Raw genomic sequence first — 23,758 nt, forward strand, 5'->3', positions numbered from 1 at the left:
GTACAGCTTATATTACACAAGAAATAGAATGATGAAAACAGAAAAAAATAAAGGAAAAGGATCATTGTTTTCAGAGATACACATCGTTTGGTTAGAATAGCAATATTTTTATAAGACAGAGGAATACCAGGAGGTGGCTCTTTTAACTATACTGCAAATCTAGTGTCCTACCATGTTAATCATTCTTTTCAGAGAGAGCAGCCTCTTTTTATCATCCCTGAAGTATGATCATATGTGAATGAAAGGGAGTCGGTAAGGTCAGGCTTGCTGGGCTTTTAATGATTCAACTGGGATGATTTAAAAAGCTAATGTGTCCTCATTTTGAGGGTCACTTGGTTCTGGCTTGCACTTTACTCTTTATTTTACTTTTCGGGTACCTGATGGCTTAGAGGTTACCAGGAAGCAAAGAGGAATACATGGTAACTTGCTCAGTTTTGTTTCCCAATTTTTAAACATTTATATTAAATTTCAAAGATCAAATCTTACCATGTTGACAAACGAATTGTTCTTAGGAATGTTTCAGGAAACACTTTCCTTTTTGCAAAATACCTTTAAATAACAAAGGTTTATAGAACTTAACTGAAACTAAGGGGGCCAATGCGTCGCATTATTAGCCTGCAAAGGACTTTAGCCCCCAAATGCAGTTAAAGGAAAAGACTGTTCAAACATGTAAGCATTATCCACAGATGTGTATCTTTTCTTAATTCTGTTTTCAGGAGCTGAAAAAGGAAGCTAAAAATAGCAAAGCCTTATTGGATTCCCTTAATGAAGTGAGCAGTGCTTTACTGGAACTGGTACCATGGAGGGCAAGGGAAGGACTTGAAAAGATGGTGGCCGAGGACAATGAGCGCTACCGATTAGTGAGTGACACCATCACTCAGAAGGTGGAAGAGATTGATGCTGCCATTCTGAGGTCACAGCAGGTAGGGGCAAGTGGTTTGTTGTCCAGGCAATACATTTTCTCCAGTTGTTCCCAGAGTCTCTACCTGAACAAAGACTTCTGTTCATTGTGTTTCCATTCATTTGTTATGCTTCAAAAATGAAAGGAGGTGTTTGAAAAGAATGGGGGTTACTTCGACATCTGAGTTCCAGGGCCAGGCTAGTCTGCACGTTGTCAACGGCCATTTGCCGTATTGTTTCCCAGAGTGATCCTTCCCAAATCAGCCCCTGGAAGATCAGCCCTGCTTTCCAAACAAAATGCTTCTTGTCTACATACATGCATATTGCTAATGTTGATTTTATGCGTTGGCCAAATCTGATCTGTCTGTGAGTAAATATTTTGAGTTATCATGTTAAGTCAGTATTAACTGTTCATTTATATGCAGCTGTGACACAGAGAGGCTGTATTCTTTCTAAAAAGAAACAGTTGTGTTGATACAGATTTTTCTGAAGATGACTGAAAAGGGAAAAGGGATCGTTTCTGACTTACCTGCGACTCGTACAGAGTTACATAGTTCCAGAGAGTTTTAAAGGCACCAACCCTTACCTATAGCTCCCTTAGAAAACTGGGCAACCAGTGGGGCTGCTGAAAAAAATAGAAGTTCATGATACATGTTTTGATTAACTTTGATTGAAATCTCCGAATATTTACATTAAGTCATCAGACTATTATTGCAAGCTTTCGGTGATGGTGTTAGAGTGGTGGTGCAGTGTACTTTAGCTAGAACAGAGCTGGAGAAGGTATATAATTAAGCTTTTACTCATACAAGCCAAAAGCAAGAAACACAAATCAAGCAGATTGCGTGGTAGCGTCCAAAATTAATTTTCTAAGGTTGCCGTAAAAGTGTAATTTATACAGTTCTAAAGCATAATGCTCCACTCTTCATTTCAGTGCTGTGCTCTACAATCACAAAAGCTGATGAAAAAAAAATGAAAGCACAAGGGCTGCCTAAGAAATTTTTGCGAGGGAGGGCATTCATGCCTGAGGAATGTATTTTCATGACTGTTTTCAAAGTTTGGAGGAATTTGTATGTTTCATTATTATAAGAAAATAAGTGTGTTTATTTGTGCGAAGTTTTCTCAAGTATTTGAAATATACTGAATTTTTTTCACCGAAATTTATTCCAGCAATTCAGAATTGGCACTGAAAACATCCCTAAATAGCAAGACAAATATTTTGTACTCTTGGGAGTAAGATTTCCTTGAGAAGTTAACTATGGTTGGTTAGTTCAGTGAAGTGATAAGGGCAAGGTTACAGGTTGAGCTCGTATCGGTTAGTTAGCTCTGATATGTACCAAGGTCATTAACTGTAGCCCAAGTCTATTCGAGGCCTTACAAATGTTTTCCAAAATTAAAAAAAAAAAAAGAAAAGAAAAAAAAGTAGTAACCAGGTCAGTATATGTCTTCTAGAACCCAAAACATGTATCCTTTAGGAAAATAACATTTTTTTACCCTAAAAAAAATCACTTCTTTAAGAACATTTAAAGATTTTCTGAAAGAATACAGAAAAACTCGTGGAAGAAAGTATGTATAAACATTACGGTCTCTATCCTTCCAGCCTTCTTTTTGAGAGAGAGAGAGAGAGAGAGAGTGAGAGAATGTGTGAAGTAAAAGTATCTTGTTACCAGTAGGTCATACAGCTTATATTAGTGCCATTAACATCTTCTGATTGTTCATGTGTATTTATTTTGTATTTATATGTGCATTCCTTTCAAATGCCTACAAGTCTGTCCAATGAAATACCTCCATTAATAAAGAAAACAATAAAATGCACTTATGTCATAAGAGAAAAAAAAATAAAAAGAAAAAAATAAAAGAAATGCCTCCAGCAAGGCCAAACAAACATATAGTGTAGAGCTGTGTTTGAAGTGACTTGCCTGTGGTCCCACAGTCAGTACGTGGCACAGTTGCAAACAGAATTTAACCCAGATGTCATCCTACCACACTAGAGTATCTCCTTATAAATTACGTAGAGAAGAAAAGTCCTGAGGGGTGATCCATTTTTTCTAACCTCCTTCATTAATCTGAAGGAAGGTGCCATTATTGCAGCAGAATGGAAATATATAATGAGGATATTTCCAGTTTATAAGGACTGTGAGACATGAGAATGCAACACTGAAAGGATCGTGAAGTATCACTCTCTAGGCAGGTTTAAAAACAAATTGGTACCTGTCTTTCTAATTTGGCAGAAGTTTTGTTTTCCACTCAGAGGAATAGTTTCTAAACTCATAATTTTTAGATTTATAAAGGAGATAATATATCATTGAAATTATCTTATAACCTTGCCCACTTGTAGATGTTTGGAATTAGGACAGAGGACACTTTGACATTAAAATATGTTTTCTGTTTACCCAATGACAATACATCATGAAGTATAAAAGGAATGATGCGAAAATAATCTTCAGAGTTCATGTTAGCCACATGTTTTGTACTACATGTTTTTTGTTGGATAAGCAAATCATCTACCATTCTCTCTCTTCTCTGTTTGAAACATGGACATGATCTGACCACAGTCCATCTTTTTAGACATACACACTTTGTTTTTTTAACACTATTTCCCAGATTTATACCCCCAGCATAACCACACCCACAAGTGACAGGGTGAGGACATGTGCCTTGAACATGAGTTGGTAATTTTTACATTTATAGATTGAATGCTTTGCCTCTGAATCACCTGGCTAAATTAAACTAGATTTTAAATAACTGAATGTTATGTTTGTTTTCCAAACATATTTCTTTTAAGATGTTTCATATTTTGCCCACATAAGGTTGTTTATAATGTTATAACCTACTTTTTGGAATTCAACAAATGCACAGGGACTTTCAACAAATGCATGCAACAAATGCATAGGGCCTCTATTCACAGAGTGTATTGACTTCCATACATTGACATGAAAAATGTCCAGGAAAACATGAAAAAGAATTACAGTTTGAAGAGAGAAGGGAAGCGAGCATACAGGTATCATCTAATTAGCACGTCCTTTGTAACTGGCCTGTATCAAGTTTAGTTTTTAGAAAAGTTCTGATCTGACATGATTAGATTTTTCCTGTTAATCCTATGTCACAGTAACAGTTTTGAAAAGATAAGTCATTAAATTTTGAAACCATAAGGCTAAGAGCACTATGAAAATTTGAGTGATGTTTGATATTATTTGGGAAACAACTGAACAGCCTCAGTGACGGGCAAATGAGTGCGGACTGGATGCATTTGGTTCTACCAGTCAATGAGCCGCCAATCTGACTCTACAGATTTTCAGGCATTGATATTCTGAAGAGGATATTCTTTTTTAAAAAGAACTGCGCTCATTCATTACTTTGAGGAAAAATCAGAGTGCAAAAATGCAGCTTAGTAAATAGTGATGGTGAGCTTTATAAAAAAATAAATAAATAAAAAGAACAAAACAGCTGCCAAGAACTCACAATGAATGCCTTTATCTGTTAAAAACTGTACATATTTTTGCATGCTAAGCCTACACAAAGTAACATGTCTTTGTTGCTTTCTTTCCTTAATTGCAAATTGAACCAAATAAACCATGTAGAAATGAGGAGGGGCACTTATGCTTAAAAGATGCATAGATGTGTGGCCTGCATTCTGACCACTGTGATCGTTTAGACCTCGGAGTGGCTCACTGTCCTTTATCGCTTAGAAGGGTGCAGTTGTTAGAAGTCACTCAAATGTGTTCATGTCCCTGGGTCTGAAAATCCCAGGCACTCTTTGGCAGTTCCAGTCGCCTGGTTTGTTTTAGCAGGCCTTCACAACCCAACATAAAGGCACATGGGTTGGTCGTTTGGGTGCAATTCAAATAAACAGTTCATTGGCCCATTAGGAATCAGCCTTTGAGAAAAATAACACCTGTTTATTTTTTCTTAAAGACCTCGAAGGAAACCTCCCCCACGGAAGTGAGATTTGTTTAGACCCTCCAGGTGTTGGGGGTGGGAAGATAGGGCTGTGTTATGAATAGTATGAAGCAAAATGGAAGGAAGTGCTAATCAAAAGAAAGTGATAAGATCCTCAGGAGGGGAAGGGAGTAAAAGGATGTCCTTGCGGTTAGGGCTCCTTATCACTTTCTTTCTCCATCCTCTACTTCCACTCAGGAGAGACTTTACAGTTAAGCATGAAAGCAATTTGTCAGAGACCAGAGAAACGTTTAAATTGTAGGTTAAAACCTGCCACTTATTAACTGTTGTGGTATTTGAGCCATTTTTGGTGAAATCACATGACTATTTTGAGTTCATGAAGACCAAACTGTATACAAGTGCAAGGGTTAAAACATGGCAGTTAAGACTGCAGTCCCTGGGGTTCATATCAGACCCCCTTGGTTCACATCTCAGATCCAACGTTTACTAGCTGGGTAATCTCTGGTAAATTAGTTAACTTCTCTCTGCCTCAGTTTTCCTGGTTGTAAATAGACTTAGCAGTAATACCCACATTGTACAGTTGCCGGCATTAAAGGAGATATTGCATGTTAAGCACTTAGTGTGTCCCTTAGAAGAATGCTGACCCTTACTATTTTAGTGCTTTTCAGCAATATTTAGAGATAGCCAATTAAAATGTCTTTCTCTGACTTGTAGGAAATTCCTGAAATGCTAGTTCAACTATAATAGGAGTTACAGTAGCTAAGGTTGATGGTTAGACTCTACTGAGGATACTGATAAAATATTTCCAAGAATGCAGTTATGGATGCTAAGATCATCTACAATTCATTTGAAGTTAATTTTTGCTACTTGTATGAGCAGTAAACACATTTATTGAAATTTGTGTAGCAATCTGGCTCTCCATGTTGCTCACATGTAACGTAAGCAGTTTTTATGGTCCATTGGAGGTACACACATTAAGTAGTCATTTGGGAGGCATAGACCTAAAACAAATGCCTCACTTTGCTGTAAATTGCTCAATGTAGACCCCGTGGCTATTCCACGTGTTGCTAAATATTTAGCAATAAATAAATATTGGCAATAAATATTTGCCAATTTAATAAAAATTAAAAAAAAAAATTCCAGAAGACAGAAGGGACATTTTGGCTTGAAGTCCTGTTTTCTTTCAGCAGAGCAAATATTTGCCTTGGTTAACAGAAACAGTGTTTGAGCTTCAGCTTTTCTATTTTGGCAACTTAGATGGTATCATCATACTATTTTCCATTGGATACTTTTTTTTTTTTTTAAGACAGGGAGACTTGGTATTAAACTAATATTAACACTAACAGTCTAGGTTTCATTGGAATTGTCATATAAATACTAAAAATATCTGAACTCAAACAAGAGGGGTAGTGTGGGGTAGTGTGTTACTTTATTTTTTTTCAGACACCAGCAGAAGAAAAATATCGTTATTGTTAGATTTTATTCAGGTATCTTGCAGCATTTGCACCCAGGTAGAAAGGCCTGGGCTGTTTTTCTCAGTTTTATGCTCCTTAAGGCAATCACATGGCGAAGTTATACTTTGAAGTTTCTTGGTATGTGGCTTGAAAGCTAATAATCCACGCATAGAAGACTCTTCCACTTTTTTAATGAATATTTCTTTTTCCACATCTGAAGCTGCTGAATTAGTTGATGAAAATTTTTTCCTTTATCACATTGATCCATAATTGCTAATGAGTAGTTTCATCTGAAACTAAGTAATATCATTAAGATAGATTTTTGAACCAGATTGAGGTAGAATTTTTCAAATGATTCATCAAGCTTCCTTCTGGAGTCCATATTGTTTTGATTTGTCCCAAGAGCAGAAAAAGGAATGAATCAGTGAGCAAAACATTTGTTACTATCACTGTGGGCAAACCATGAGCCTGTTCTATGTTTTTTGAAACAGGTAGCTTCACTGAAATATAATGTATAATGTTATGGGAAATACAAAAAAAAATAAATGGAGATTATATGAATGTACACAGAGTTATTTTAGAAGTTCTGCCCTTATATGAGAGCTCACCCACTCTGATGATTAACGCTGTGCATTTCTGTCTGGAACAACTTAGCACATTAGTGATCCTGTTAAACATGTGACACTCAACGGAGAGCCCGGGGAGACAAATATATTCTAATCAACGTATATGATAGTGTGACCTCTGCCCAGACACTTTGTAGGCTTAAAGCAGCCTGACTTTTGCAGTGTTTTTTGGTAGCTGTTGGTTTATGTTCAGATTTTGTTCTGGTAATACTTCTAGAGATTGTTAGGTAAAGGTTTGTTATAAGCCATGTCTTCCCTTTCATATCCTTATGTAATTGAGTTTTTATAGGTAAATGTAAGATTGTTATCTTTATCTCTTATATTTCTTATTATTTAGATGATTATTTACATTTTTTCTATCTAAAATGTTGACTAAAAGAAATTGACCTGCAAATAGCTTTAATATTTATTTACTCATTCATTATTTAGTAAAGGTGAAAGCAAGTGGCTGCATGATATATCTAAAGCAAATAATAATTTAATGTTATGTATTTCTCACTTCTATAATTTGTTATTTTTATTTGTGAGATTAAAACCATAACAATATTCTTAACCAGTGCTGTTAATGTTTGTGTCCGGTGATTTCCTTATAATGAAGGAAAGTCTACCAACAAGCTTTACAAATATTATTAAAAAATAAAGGATATCCCCCTGGTGATGAGGGTGTCCAGCCAAACTCTGCTTGTGGGAATATAAATGAGTACATCTTATCTGAAGGACAATTTGTCAGTATATACTTAAAAGACAAAATGCAAACAGGAACTTACAGATGAGAGGTTACGCACATAGAATTTTTCTTGTTATTTTTTAAATAACTTGTTTAAAGATAATTGTAGGTTCTCATGCAATTGTAAGACATAATACGGAGATCTTATTGTCCCCTTTCCCCAGTTTCCCCAGTGATAACATCTTATAAAATTATAGAACAATATCACAAGCAGGATATTGACATGGATGCAGTCAAGACACAGAACATTTCCAAGATCAGAATCATTCCTCACGTTGCCCTTTAACACGTTGCGTACGGATCACGAGAATCTTCACGAGGGATTTAAACCCCGCCGTACGCAACGTGTTTTAAGAGCCATACTGATCCCCTCCCATCTCTACCCCCTTCCTTAACTCCTGGCAACCACAAATCTGGTATCAGTGTCTATAGTTTTATAATTTTAAGAATGTTTGAGTACTTTTCAGCCACAACCTCTTTCTCTCCTTCTGGGATTCCAATGACATGAATGTTAGATCTCTTATTATAATTCCACAGGTCCCTGAGGCTCAGTTACTTTTTTTTCCAGTCTATTTTCTATTATTCAGATTGGATCATTTCTATTGTTCTGTCTTCTACTTCACTGATTCTTTCCTCTGTCCCCTTCCTTGATGTCATTTATCCCTTGAGCATTTTGTTAGATTTTTAAGTTCTGAAACTTCCATTTAGTTCTTTAGACATGCTGTTTCTTTGCTGAGGCTTTCTGTTTTGTTGCTGAGGCCTCTTAATTTTTCGTTCATTCCAACGATGTTTGAAGTTGCTCATTAGAGCATTTTGATCATGGATACTTTAAAATCGTTGTTGGATACTTTTAACATCTCTGTCATCTAGACATTGGCATTTATTGTCTTCTTTAGTTAGGTTTGAGGTTTTCTTGGTTTTTGGTGTTATGTTCTGAGTCTTGGGTCTTAAAAGTTCTTTTTAAACTGGATTTTTCTGACACCACTCTAGCAGAACACGTGGGAGTGCTACCAGGTGGAATTAGAGGTCCAGGTTCCCCACTCAACCTCTCATGACATCTAAGTGGGGTGGGGGACACTTATATCTGCTGTGTGGAAACGGGTGTTCCAGCTCTCTGAGTGGTATCTACTGACACCACAATGAAGGTGGCCACATCACCACTAAAGAGTGGTCGAAATCCTGACTCCACTCAGCCTTCTCTGACACCCAGAAGAGGGGAGGGGGAGAAAACTCTGTTTCTTGGTGGCCCTGGAAATCCTGGCTCGCCACATGGTCTCCACTGATACTGTGGCCAGGGGACATGTTATTGGCCAGTGGGGGTGAAAGTTCCAGCTCCCTACTTGGCCTTCTCTGACGTCACCCTGGCAAGGATGTGAGCACCTTGTTATAGGCTCATGAATTTGGAAATCTAGGCTCCACATTCAGCCTTTCTTCATATCAGTGTGGGTGGGACCACAGCTTGTTTTTTTTCCTGTGGTGCTTGATTAGAGTAGAGTAACATTGTCTAAAAGGTTTCTTTCTTGGTAGTTTGCCATTTTCTGGTCCTTTGGCTAGAAAGAGCAAGCTTTTCTTGGGGTTTTTGTCTGTGCCTGATGGTCTGTCTGGGTTGTCAGTTTCTCCAGTATCCAGCCTTGGGAAGTGAGGCAAGAAGGAAACCTAGAGAACTCACCTCTGTGTTGTTCCTTGGGTCCCAAGGTCCACAGCAGTTCTATTCTTTTCTCTCTCCTTTCAGAGTCGTCTTACGTATATTTTATGTATACCACCGAGGGTTTTTAGGTGCACCTATGAGGAACAGGGAAAAGTACATCTGCTCCATCTTCCCACGAGTCTGCCTAATGTTGCGTAGTATTTTAAAGTATGAATTGTTTTCTGATCTAGTTTCTTATCTCCACCCTTCTCACCCATCACCTAGTTATCCTCGTAACCCCATCTGGATTTCCAGGTTCTTTGGAAAAATTAGAAGTTCTGGCAGTACTGGATTTGAATACTCACAATGTCTATTTCCTATTAAATCTTCCAACTGTGGCCATTGTTAGTTACCATTTATCATTAGTGCTTGTGGTGTCACTTGCCCACTTTACTCATTTATGATAACTGCTTGGCCCTGCAAGCCACTGGAGTTTATCTGATGCAAGGTACTGAAAATGCTCATGTTCTTTGATTTGGTACAGTCAACGTCTAGGAATCTACCCTAAGGAACTAATTAGAGATGCCAATGTAGATTTATATATAAGGCTATTCATTAGGGGGTTGTTTATATAATAGCAAAAAAAAAAAAAAAAAAAATGCAGAGAGCCTAAATGAAAATACCCAGGTGTGCTAGCATACAATGGTGTTATTTAAACATCACACTTAGAAGAATATGACACGGGAAAAGTGCATAGTAAATGATAAAGCAGGATATGAAACTGTTTATACAGTGTTATCCCAGACCTTTATAAATCTTTCTCAACTTCCGGAAGAAAATTCACTAAAATACCAATGGTATTAACTCCAGTTTTTAAATTTTCTTCTGTATATTTTTCTGTATTTTGTGAATTTTCCACCACAGATTACTGTTATGATCATAAAATAAAATCTCTTGAAATGTGTAAAAATGCTCTAGAAAATATTTTCTGCTATTAAAAGAGATGTGAAAAAATGACATGAGTCATTTGGGGATACACTCTGCATACACAGAGACGTATTTTACATATATAATTGTACACACATCAGTAATAAATATATGGGAATATTCCATTCTTTATGCTAAGAATCGTGTCCTTTGATAGCAGAATGCTACCTGCATATCACATGGGTTAAAGTGATAGCGGAAATGATTGAAAGGTGGCATCCAGCTATTGACTTCTATAGTTGTTCAATTTGGATAATACTCCTAAGGAGAAAATTCTTGTAACTACCCAAAAGAAGGCAATAACAGTGTTACTGTCCTAAAGTCATTGATGCTGTGTTATGGATTCAACACGCTTTAAGAGCATATGTTTAATTATTCAGTGGAGAGTTCGCCTCACTTTATAACTTCAGTCATTATCATGAATTATTTCAGGATGCCATGAAGAGAGAAACTCCAATTTTCCACTTGCGTAATAAGGATATTTGAAAGAAATGTAGATAGGTGTTTTTCTGGCACCAGTTACAGGAACTTGCTGACCTAATTGTTTGTCTTTTGTTTAGTTTGACCAAGCAGCTGATGCTGAGTTATCCTGGATTACTGAAACCGAAAAGAAATTGATGTCTCTGGGTGACATCAGGCTTGAGCAAGACCAGACCTCTGCTCAGCTGCAGGTTCAAAAGGTGAAGGAGCACATTTCCAGTTGCATCTAAATTATTAGCTAGTCTAGAAAATGTCCTTGCATGATTTACTTTGCAACACCCCACTCGTGTAACTTGGTATTGTCAACTACTTTGCCTAATTGTTTTTACTTCATTCATTCTCTATTTTTAATCTTTATTTTTGTAAATCACAGACATTCACCATGGAGATTTTGAGACACAAGGATATTATCGATGAACTTGTTAAATCTGGACATAAAATCATGGCCACATGCAGTGAAGAGGAAAAGCAACCAATGAAGGTATAAACTTGTCTATGTGACTGGTAGTGACACTCTTGAATAAACGGCCTGTATTGAGCTTTCAGTCCTAGAAAAGCACTTTTCCTTTATCCACAGCTGCCATTTAAACAGCTAAGTCATTAGTTTCAGTGAGGCATTTTTCAAGCATACAGAACAGCAGTGAAAGGAATATTCCTTAAGGGAATCACCCTGGGGACGGTCTTTTTTAATATACAGAAAAGCCATTAAGGTTTGAGTCCTTGAATAACTGGCACACATTAAGCATTCAATTAATGTTAGCTGTATTATTGCCATTATTATCAGTATAAATTGTTATTATATCTGTCAACTGTTGTTTACGATCTCTAGAAACATTTGAGCCTCTTGAGCTGAAACAAAACCCAAAATATGTGATTCCCGCTAATGCTGAAATCCATTCTGTATAAAGTTACAGAAAGCTGTATAGGGAAAAAAATGAACTGAATAATTAAGGAAGTATCCACTTTATGTAGTTTCAATGATACTTTAAATTGATAGAACACCAGCCACAAGGAAAATGTTTAGTTCAATTCATATTCAGACATCTGAACAGCCTAAAGAAATTAATGCTTCTAGTAAGAAAATATCCCATGACAAAAAACAAAATTATACAAATGTTTATGCCTTAGATCACATTTAAAAGAGTATGCATTGCTTTCAAGGTATAACATAGGAAAGTAATGGAATGTACGTTATTTAATGATACTTTGTCTTTTGTTTATACGCTACAGTGGCAATTTACTTGTGTATAATTTAATATTTCCTTTATTATTTTTGTAAAGATTCTGACATGTAGGTACAAATCATGAAATAATTTTGATGTAATTCTGTGGTTTATTAGATTACTCTTGTGCTTTATCTTCTGCTATTAGTTTATGATGTAAATGTGTACCATAATCTTAATCACTGTAACCACCCCATGAAATTGAATGGATAGCAGAAGGTTCCACTTTGATTCCAATATATGTAATTAATTTTTTTAACTAGCAGTTCCTCTTAAAATTTCATTAGTGAAAGGTAGTCCTTGTTTGTTTTTTTGTTTTGTTTTGTTTTTTGAGACAGCAGTGTAAATGTTACTAGAATCATGAGACTTGTTTTCTAACCTAGAAGATGTTGTGAGAATAGCTGGAAAATTTTGCTAATTATGTTTAGAGAGCCTAGTGTCTTACTCATAAAACTTAAGGCCTTAACAACAACAACAAAAAAAGAAAGAAAAGGAAAGAAAAAAAATAAAACTTCAGGCCTTGCTCATTTACATATTTATATTTGGGTTTTGTCACCTATTTTTTTTTTTGAGAAATTCTCTGTGTCATTAAATTCCATGATTTTTAATGATTGTGTAGAATTCCTTTGTAGGAATATATCATAATTTGTTAGCCTGATCTCCAATTGTTATGCTTTTAAGATGTTCCACATTTTTGCTATTTTTTACATATGTATCCATAATTTTTTTATAAAGAACGCTTAATGTAAGAACACTTACATTAGCATATGTTGGAATATTAGTCAGCCTTAAAAAGGAACGAAATCCTGCTATGCAACGACATGGATAAACCTAGAAGGCCTTTCTTTAATTTAAAGTGAACTATTTTATACATAGAAACAGTTAAAACCTAAATAGCTTTTATTGACTTATTCACTTACCATACGTTTACTGAGTGTCTGCTCTGCACCAGGCGTATAGTGCTGGACAAAACCATCTTATGCGCATGTGCTGCTTGGCTTGCTTGATCAGTTAAACACATTTTATCATCTTAATTTCTAGAAAAAACTGGACAAGGTGTTGAAGAACTATGACACCATCTGCCAGATAAACTCAGAGAGGTATCTACAGCTAGAACGGGCACAGTCCCTGGTTAACCAGTTCTGGGAAACATACGAAGAACTTTGGCCATGGCTGACCGAAACACAAAGAATCATCTCTCAGCTTCCTGCCCCAGCCCTCGAGTATGAGACTCTAAGACAACAGCAGGAAGAACACCGGGTAAGCTCTGTGTCAAAGAGAATGTTATATTTCCCAATAAAGAGAGTCATGATTTTCGTGGTGTTTTTTAATGCAGTGAAGACACCTAACGTGAAGAGGATGTTGTAGTGATTTTCTGTTTTTGTCTGTACAAAGTGCTTACCTCATAGTTGCTTACCCTGTTATCCAGGTTTACAGTGAGAAGACTCAGTAGGTAGATCACACTGTGTATGTCATTAATTATATCACAGCTTTTGTAGAATAGTATGCAGTATAAACCATCTGGGTACAAAAATAAGGTTTCCATTCACAATGTTAGAGAAGTAAGCTTTTGAAGTACTTTTAATTTATGCATATCAAATTGCTTTCAATTTACACGTGTTGACTAAATTTTATACTTTGTATATAGTGATGAGAGCAATTTAGACTGCAAGTGAAGAGCAGAAGTATATGGAAGTGACATCACACAAACAAAGCAATTGAGCCTTGCGAAAATGTACAATATAACAAATGTGTCAAAATAGCAATATCATGAAAACTACCTCTATAAAAGGAAAAATGCTGCAGTATGAAGATAAACTGTTTCCCTTTTTTTACCTTATGCATGGAACTCTTTTTAAATTCTCTGCTGCTATTAGCATGCAGGAGTAAACTAGAAGGAATATTTACCTCTACAAATGTGTCATGTTTTAAATATGTATAAAATGGCATTACGAAGCTCCTGTTCCAGCAGTCACTTAAATGTTAACATAACTTAAAATTTTGCAAGGGTTTGAGGAAGGGAGGGTTCAAGACTTTCAGGAAAAATATTGGAGTTCTTGCTATTTATGCACTTGAGAACCTTGTTGCTATCCCAGAACTGTACAAGATGTACTCTGAGATTAGTTGTGTATGTGTGTGTGTGTGTGTGTGTGTGTACTATTGCATCATTGTTTGAAGTATGTGACATAGTTATTAATATTGTTTGTTTCCTTTTTTAATACATTAGCATTGAAGAATATCTCTAACTGAAGTATTTATTTAGAAGAGAGCTTTAGAGAACAAAATGGAAATTTTATGGAGTTCTATCTAAATCATTCAGTAGGAGAAAGACTTACAAACTGTAGAATTGAATTTTAGTATAAAGATTTATTTGTGGCAGAAATCCTGGTGCCTACCTACTGAATGATTTTTAATATAAAATGTTTCATGGATTTCTTCTACTCTGAAATGAGATTTGAGTAGCTATGTGGCTAGCATAACATCAAATATTATTATTGAACTGAAAATGTCAAAGTTGTTGTATTTTTTGCATATTTTTTAGCTTTCAAAACAAATTTATGATTTTATATATAAAGGGAACTAAAAACTGTGTAGCCAAGTCTTCATGTTGTTCAAACTGAATTGTTCAGAATATGGCAGTTCTTCTGAAGTTTCATGATATCCTCGTCAGCTGTTTTTGGCATATCTTCTAGTTCATTGTAGCCAGGAGTAAAAGAGCCATATTACCAAATGGTAGATATCTTGTAGTCACACCGGGTATCTCCAGCCTGACTGGACTCTTATGCTAGTATGTGGCCAAGAATCATTTTGTTACATATGAGGCAAATGACATCTCCAATGGGACCCTTTTTCCATGTACTCACATACACCCATGGAGGCATCTAGTAGGTGTTCCCTTGTCTGTCATAGAATGGTCTTGCAAAGGCTCATCTCACTACTTCCTAAGCAAGGTGTCTCGTAGTGGTGCTACACAGATGACATCTACTTAACTCTAGGCAACTCGGAAAATCCTAAATCTCTCATTTTACTTGAAGTCTCTTGATAACTCAAAAGTGTGAGCTTGTTGTACAATCATGCCTTATAGAATATTGAAACCAGAATGTGAGTAACAGATTCCTTTTCCTTGAGATTGTATATTAGTCGATATTACCATCACCACCTCCATTCTGTAAAACAGCATGAAGATATGATCAAGTTATATGAAACAAAAATAAGAAAATCTCAGCCTGGAGTCCCCCAGGAGCTAGACTGCAGACAGGACCCTCCCACATTTTATATGTAGCATGTTAGATTAGGTCTCTATCCTTTTTTAAAAATTGAATTTGTATTTATTTAGCTCTTTTCCAAAAAGAGTTTTGAGACCACCTTCAGATAAACTTCAAAAGTGATATATTACACTGGGGATTGTTAATGATATAATGAACCAATTTCCTCAATATTCAAAATAATTTGTATGACTGATTTTAGTGGGCAATTTCAATAAAAATCCAGGCATGTGGCTGACCTGGTGATTCTTCTTGATGAATGATAGAAATTAAAATATTTGCAGGAGAAGATTGTTAGCTTTTTTCCAGATTGTCTTTCCTGAATACAATTTTTCTCAGAGAAGCTTTTATTTAGGAGCTACACGGCAAACAGTTTGGAGAATACCTCCTGGTGAGGACAGGAACTGCTGGTTAGGGAACCAAATGAATAATGTGGTATAAATAGAAGACTTCTCCATGCTGCATGGAGGCCGACCTCAGAGAAACCTGCAGGCAACGACAGATCTTCCCCGAGAGTGGTTTTGGATTTGGCCCATGAAAAACTGCTCAGTGGAGTGCCTGGGTTCCATGGAGTGTAGATTTATCTGGCTCCTTAGAAGGAATGGCACTCCACTTGGGTTCCATACCCACTCGTTAGTATGAATGTCATTGTGTTTCTTGATTAGATGATTTTATGCAAAATGTTCATGTCACATGTTTCTTTAAATACACCTTACAAGTAATGCTCATGTGCAGCTATGTATTTGATAGATTGGTTACCCTTGCAGTCTTAAACATTTAAAATAAATACAAATAGATTCATTCATATGTATAGGTATATATATCATGCATATCATATATATGTGCACAGACTAGATTAATACATTCATATTACAATGTAATATATATATGTACATTTATGTTGGTTTACATATAATTACAAAACCTTGTGGGCATACATCCCCTAATGTAGCTTTATCTTTAGTTTTTTTCTGTCAGCAATGTATCTACCTTTTGAGGTTCCTTCCCTTCCCTCCCTCCCTCCCTCCCTCCCTCCCTCCCTCCCTCCCTCCCTCCCTCCCTCCCTCCCTCCCTTCTCCTTCCTTTGTGTCTTCTTTTCTTCCTTCTTTCCTTCTTTTTTTACCTTCCCTTTCTCCTTTTAAATAATTTCTGTATACATCATGATTGTGCATAAAGGGACACCAAGAGTTATGGCTTGGTCTCTGTAGGTTGGGGACATACAATAAGTTCAGAATCCTTTTAGGTAATATGAGTCTTGGCTAATACTCTTGTCAAAATGTCTTATGGTATGAAATGCATAACGAACTGAGATTCATTATTTCACTCAGCCAACATTTTTGTGTGTATCCCTAAAGGGACTTTGACATGAGCAGACTGTTGTTTAATCTTTGTATCGGGCATTTTTTTTTTTTTCTGGCAAAGAGTTGTATGAGCCATGCTGGGTTAAATGCCTTGTGATGGGAGGGTGTTTGTTTGGAGTTTCTTGCCAGCTGGATGCATTGGGGATGTAGACAGCTGTAATATGGGGGTGTGATCCTGAGATACTGAGAAACTGTTTGGTTTGTTATAGCAACTACGAGAGTTGATAGCTGAACACAAGCCTCATATAGATAAGATGAACAAAACTGGGCCGCAGTTACTGGAATTGAGCCCAGAGGAAGGCTTTTCTATCCAAGAGAAGTATGTGGCAGCTGACACTCTTTACAGTCAAATTAAAGAAGATGTCAAAAAGCGAGCTGTGGCACTGGATGAAGCCATTTCTCAATCAACTCAGGTAATCATTTACACCAGCAATATGATTGGGTTCTTCTGAACATCAGAGCGTGGAAAGACATTTTCCTGATTAAATTTCAATGAAAATTATTTCACGACATTATCTCTGAGGATTGATGTCTTCGTCTCTTAGAGGTGATATTTCCTTGAGCCCAGTTCTTGTATTTCTCTGTCTGCTTGTAGACAAAATAAAAAGTAAGGTTCAGTCACTTAAGAAACATAACACTTGTCATCGTTGTCCAAATATTTAAATAAGTGTCCATCCAGAGTAAAATGTCATTGGGAGAAATAAAAGAAAGTGTGATTATCATTACTAATAAAACACTCACTGGAAGGCCATGAGAAAGAATGAGTGATAGGCTGAGTAAGACGGAGAAAATGCAAAGTTGGAAAATGTTTCTTTTTCCTTTTCTGAAGATATCTTTTGAGAAATTGAATTTTAAATTAACTACAGAGTTTCTGTTTGCAACGTTTGGTATTTATTATTAGCTACACTGACATCAGCGTGGTCCGTTTTCTGTAATCCCAATGGTGAGTCCTGTAGTGTTGAAGATAGTGTAGAATTTATGAATGAACACGTTTTTAAAAGTTTGCTTCATTGTCTATGATACCTTTGCAAACAAGAGTTTAAAATTCTTTCATGAATTTGATTGACTATGAATTAAATACAAACTTCCATTACAACGTTGGGGAGGGTTTTGTTTTGCTTAAATTTTTACAGATTTCAGTTCAGGAAACTTCTAACTTAAGAAATTCTTTTAATCTAATCAAAACTGCCCATGAATTTCACAGGTATTAATATAACATTTTTTAGGATTGCATAGTAATCAGTGAAAGTAAATAAAACAGTTTTGATAGACAAACACCCAGATTATTGAAGTGAACATTTAAAATTAATTAAAGTGAAGATAACATGATGAAACAGTAGATAAGGTGCTGCTGTAACGTGGTCCAGTTCTATGTTAACGTGTACCATTTTGTAACGAATATACTCAATTATTTTCAAGAAACAGTCCAGTCTACATTAAGTAGTGTGGCGCAGAGAGGTGCATAAATCATGATTTTAGGATGTCTTGATACACCAGCTGGATATAACTCTTTGGCTGAATCTGTTAACAAAGGGACTAAGATTGAGTTCTTGATTGTGGCATTAAATAGATGTTTGTGTGTTTTTTTTAATTTAAATTTCACATTTGGTGTCACAGACCTTTTCCCCATAAACGATCCCTTTATTTTACTACTAGTTCCACGACAAGATAGACCAGATCCTGGAGAGTCTGGATCGCGTTGTGGAGCGCTTGAGGCAGCCACCCTCTATCTCTGCTGAGGTGGAGAAGATTAAAGAGCAGATCAGTGAAAACAAGAACGTGTCAGTAGACATGGAGAAGCTACAGCCATTGTATGAAACTCTTAAAAAGAGGGGAGAGGAGATGATTGCTCGATCTGGGGGCACTGATAAAGATATATCTGCCAAAGGTAATAATTTCAAGATAAGGAAACAATTGAATTTTACTTTTAAAACAATTGTAAATGTTCATGCTGCTTACTGACAGTCCAATTGCATATCAGTACGCCAGGTTTTAGAAAAGATATGAAAATTATGACGTGTTTGAAAGGCTGTGTACATAAATCCCTTGTTAATGTCTGCCTGTGTTTGTGAAATCAATCGGTTAAATACAAAGTGTGCCATTATACATAAACCGTACGTTCTTCGTGCCTTTTAAAGCAGTTGGTTAAAACATAACGCTAGTAAGACCAAACCTAGGGACTTTTTTAATGACTTCACTACCTTACATAATAGGTGCTCTATCCCACAGCCACAGACATGGCAACCGTCTTAAAGGTATGACCTGGAGCTCAAAAGGAAGAGAATGTGAGTAGGTTAGTGGGAATTCATGCTAATGGTACTCTGGAAACAAGCCCCAGATACACATCCTATATTGTTACATTCCTGGGACTGAACAGACATTTTCACTCTGGACTTGGAAAGCGTAAAGAATATACCTAGGTAGTTATTTCACTTTCCTTATAATTAAGGCCAGCCTTGGTGGACTTGAAACTCTGTGAACTTAGGTGTTGTCTCTTGCTTTTGAGCATCTACTTTTGTCAGGAAGAGCCATTCAGGAGGAACAGGATACCCTGGAATCTTTCATTTGTCTGGAATAGGCTCTTGGGCCCTCTGATACCCACTGGTCTGGGGTCAACCAAAATTATTGATACTTGAATCACTGTTTCGGTGTGAAGCAAAGCATTCGGCTTTATTGCTTAAATGGGCTAACATACTGCCTTTTTTATGTTGTTTTGCTCCATAGCTGTTCAGGATAAGCTTGACCAAATGGTTTTCATTTGGGAGAACATACACACACTGGTGGAAGAAAGAGAAGCCAAGTTACTGGATGTAATGGAATTAGCAGAAAAGTTCTGGTGTGATCACATGTCACTGGTGGTCACCACTAAAGACACTCAAGACTTTATCCGGGATCTGGAGGACCCTGGAATTGATCCCTCTGTCGTAAAACAACAGCAAGAAGCAGCAGAAGTAAGCAGAATATCTCATTTACAGTTAAGAAATACATTGTAGTGCAATATAAACTGGATTCTTTTGGTGAATATTCAGAATTACTCAAAATTTATATTTAGTTCTGAATATGGAATGCATAATGCTACAATAGGAGATAGAGTATATCCACAAATTTTGCTTACAGTATATTTCTTCATCCCCATTTCTTCTGCCTTATTTCAGGGTCTCATTCTCTGTGTCTCTGTCTCTCTCTGTCTGTCTGTCTCTGTCTCTCTGTCTGTCTCTGTCTGTCTCTCTGTCTGTCTCTCTCTCTCTCTCTCTCTCTCTCTCTCTCTCTCTCTCTCTCTCTCTCTCATTTCTAAAGTAAAGTAATCCAAAGTGATTTCCTTCCTGGCAGAGTCTTTCCTTTCCAAGTTCCTACCCTTTCTGCCAGTCGTCTCGTCTCTCTAGACATGCTCTTATTGTGTTGCTGCGTAAAATCCTGCAGAGGCACCCACTGTCTCCTGCATAAGGTCCAAATTCCCTAGAATAGGGTGTCAGTCTTTTTTATATCTTAGCTGAGCCTGTGCCTGTGTTTCCAAAGCCACTTTCTCTACTGCTGCTTTATCAAGCTCCTTCTCTTCTGGTGCACAAAGTGGCTTTCCCCAAACTGCTGGCTCTTTCTAGCATCTGTATCTCGGCACATTTTATTTCTTCACCCTCGAATATACTTCTTGTCATTCTTCTGGCACATCCCACTCCAACTTCAAGATGCAGTTGGATTATTACCCTCCATGTAAAATATTTTTTGTGTACTCATCAGTTAGTCTGTCCATGTTCCTATAATACTTTCCTCATGCAAAGGACACATAGCATGACTTACTGATTGTATACCTCTGTTTTTCCTAATGGACTCAGAGCCCCTTGTGTAGAATAGTCATATATCTATTTTTCTTTGTATTCCCAGTGCCTAGTTTAGGGCTTATTTTATGCTTGATAAAGGCTTCTTGAATTAATAAATATATTTAACCAAGAAGATGAAAACAAAGGTAGAATATTGCATTTCTGACACAGTCGTTTTTGTAGTTTACATGTCCTAGGATAAAAATAAATTCAGAGCTAGATTATCCTAAATGTACTAAACAAATGCATTATTTTGTGTAAGGTCTTTGAACTCATGTTTTACTAATGTCTATTTTAAATGTGTTTGCCAAACTCGTTGGTTTGAAAAACAAAATGTGTTTTTATGCTTTTTAGTATAGTTGACATTTAAAAAAAAATTGTTCTGGTACTTATTATGTAGAATTATTTCCTAAATATTATCTTTATAATAAACATTTGACACTTGTTACTCGAACAAAGGATGCTATTTTTTCTTTAAAATATTCTTCTGTTATCTTTTCTTTTTGAAAAAAAAAATTATTGCAGAAATCTAGAAGACAGAAAGAAGAAAATACAAATTGATCATAATTCCACCCCTTAGAAATAACTCCCATGAATGTATATGTGCATCTTTTTAGTTTCAGTGTGGTTTTGCTTAAAACTCTAAGGCTGCTGTTTTTTATTCTAGTCCATAAGGGAAGAAATAGACGGACTACAGGAAGAGCTGGATATAGTTATTAGCCTGGGTTCTGAACTCATCACCGCATGTGGGGAACCTGATAAACCCATTGTCAAGAAGAGTATAGATGAGGTACACCTTCCATGTTTTTTACTTTTATCAGAATATTTGTTGTTGTTTTTTTTGGAAGATTTCGTTAATTAAAGCATGTTTGATAGAAGTAGTTGAAAAGGTATGATAATAAAAGAGTTCTAATATTTATATTGTAGTTAAATTCAGCATGGGATTCTCTAAATAAGGCTTGGAAAGACCGTGTGGACAGACTTGAGGAGGCAATGCAGGCTGCCGTGCAGTACCAGGATGGACTGCAGGTAAGAGGATTACAGTTTGTCCGTTGGGAGAAGGAATCATGCTAATTGATGTCTGCAGATTTACACGTTGGCATCACCCCAGGGCTGCAACTGTATATGTAATTTCTTCGCCTACTTCAATTCATGTTTTGCCTTTTAGAAGGTATTTCTGACATCTAAACAAATTTTTATATACACATTCAGTGACATTGACTTTGAAAAGAAATATTTTAATTTTTTAAGTGAAAGTAAATGTTCCCACACAGTATTTTTCGTAAATGGCTCAGCACCAGACAGTGAAATGGAACTGACCCTGAGTTCTATTCTAAAGCTGAGTGGAATAAGATGAAAGGAGTAAACACTATCTAAAAATATCACCAAGTTTAACTAAAGTCAGAAGTAAAGAAATTTGATTCAAAGCCAGCATTCCCCATGAACTAAAATAGATTTCTCTTTTATTAGGTCATAATCTGTTGTGTAAAAAGTGTTTTTGGTTTTTTCACATATGTATATAATTCCTTTTAATAGTTGTTTTTCACATGCCTTAAGAGTTCTCACTCAATTCATTAACTATTTTTTAAGTTTCAATATTAAAAATTATCTCATTAGTTGAGGCCAACTCAGGAATATTTCTTTCCCTACCTTTCTTAAGTTTATTCCATTTCCTAATGTTAAGGCTGGCAAGAACTTAATCTTTCATCCCTCCTACCATATGGAAAAAGCCTTTCTAAGTATTTCCATAACACCAAGTGAATATTCTTTTTAAAGCTCGGATGAGAACATCTTTTCCTTTTTCTTATAGCCCTCCATTTCTGTGTTTATAAAAATTAATATCATAAGCCAGGCTTCATTCCAGGTGAAAAGAGTTTTTTGAACTTTGGAAATAGATGAAAATAATTCACTACAAACAAGACCTTTTTATAACTTTCCCCCTCTGCCCCTCCCCTTTTTCTAACAAAGTCATAATTTATTGGTTAGGTATCAGTGACCAGTAACTGATCAAGCTTCAGCCATCAATCTGTGAGGCCAGGTCATGATTGTCGCATACTTTGGTAACTTATTGAGTTGTGCCCTCCTTCATGGCTAGAGATGGCATGGTCGCCACTTGCAGCTATTTCACCTCAGGAGCCATTAACCAACCATAGGAGGGCACAGGCTGGACCCCTTGACTTACACGGCCTCATAACCTCTGCTGGGAAACAAGGCCCATCATCGGTTAGTAGCATCACCTGTGCGAGTGAAGGGCCACTTGACTAATTGAATATCTGTGGCTGGCTGTAGCTAGAGGTCAGAAGCTCCAGAAATTCCAGAGGGTCAAGGTTGATTATAAAGTAAAATAAATTTTATTTCTCAGGTTGCCGCTTAAGTTCTTAGGGTTTATTAGTGTTAACTTTCAAATACCAGATATTTTCCAAAGATTTTCTCCCCCTACTATATGGTCTGGCAGCTTCATTAAAGTGCAAAATAATTTTGTGTGTTTATTACCTGGAAAAAAAAAATGTGAGTTGAGCCTTTTTAGAATGTTCATATTTCCTAAAATAGAACAAGAAAACAGGAGATTTTGAAGTTTGTGTTGCAACTCAGGATAATGGTCTTAATGTTAATCATTATATGTGCAGAATTTTAATGCTAATCTAAATGATATGTAAGGGTTTAGTGGAGCTCAATATTTTTCTCAAGTGCTGAACAATAAACTACTTGATTATATGAAGAAGCAGATGGGTTTCAATCTTTTTCTCTCAGTATATTGACACAGTCTGCTTTTAGGCAGATGTAAGAGAACATAGAAAACTTTTTCCAAATGGGCTTTATTTTTAATATTCTAAGAGTTTATTCAAGGTAGAATTTCCTTTGCAAACTTGGATGCACAATTGTAGGTTACATCTATTTGATAGTTTGGACAACTGTTTGGGTATATTGCTGCTTTTATTTATTTAAATGAACCATCTTAATTATTTATAAAATAGGCTCATTGTATATCTTCACAGATTTATGATTGTACTTTTCTGTAACACCGAGATGTTGTAGCAATTTCAAATGTACTGTGATAATAACACATGGGCTAATGTGTTTTTCAGGCAATATTCGACTGGGTAGATATTGCAGGTGGTAAATTAGCTTCAATGTCTCCAATCGGAACAGATCTTGAAACTGTAAAGCAACAGATTGAAGAGCTAAAGGTATGGGTAGGGGCTAACTGGTTTATCAAAGACATTGAATTTTTAAGTTCTTGATTCATAGGGTTCTTTACACAGATTTATTTATTTTACATTAACTGAAGTAATAACATTCTGATTATGAAACTCGTTTAATATAATGCCTGCATCTAATAAGCAATATGTAAGTGCTTCTTAAAGGATATAAAATACTAGTAGTTTTCTTCTCAT

General features: G+C 36.2%; 1 protein-coding gene across 32 annotated transcripts in view; it reads left to right on the forward strand.

Moving 5' to 3' along the window:
* DST (dystonin) overlaps positions 1-23,758 on the forward strand; it is a 428,859-nt gene that overhangs the window by 361,760 nt on the left and 43,341 nt on the right. For all 32 annotated transcript variants that reach the window (XM_019734620.3, XM_019734625.3, XM_019734626.3 and 29 more), the window contains 10 exons: positions 717-923; positions 10,779-10,898; positions 11,072-11,179; positions 12,963-13,181; positions 16,758-16,961; positions 18,205-18,436; positions 19,273-19,499; positions 21,031-21,153; positions 21,291-21,392; positions 23,450-23,551. In XM_019734620.3, the coding sequence (XP_019590179.3) occupies positions 717-923; positions 10,779-10,898; positions 11,072-11,179; positions 12,963-13,181; positions 16,758-16,961; positions 18,205-18,436; positions 19,273-19,499; positions 21,031-21,153; positions 21,291-21,392; positions 23,450-23,551 (1,644 nt within the window). The remainder of the gene's footprint in view (positions 1-716; positions 924-10,778; positions 10,899-11,071; positions 11,180-12,962; positions 13,182-16,757; positions 16,962-18,204; positions 18,437-19,272; positions 19,500-21,030; positions 21,154-21,290; positions 21,393-23,449; positions 23,552-23,758) is intronic.

The sequence above is a fragment of the Rhinolophus sinicus genome, chromosome 2 (assembly GCF_057876585.1).
Source record: "Rhinolophus sinicus isolate RSI-liver-muscle chromosome 2, RSI-T2T, whole genome shotgun sequence".
Classification (NCBI taxonomy): Eukaryota; Metazoa; Chordata; class Mammalia; order Chiroptera; family Rhinolophidae; genus Rhinolophus; species Rhinolophus sinicus.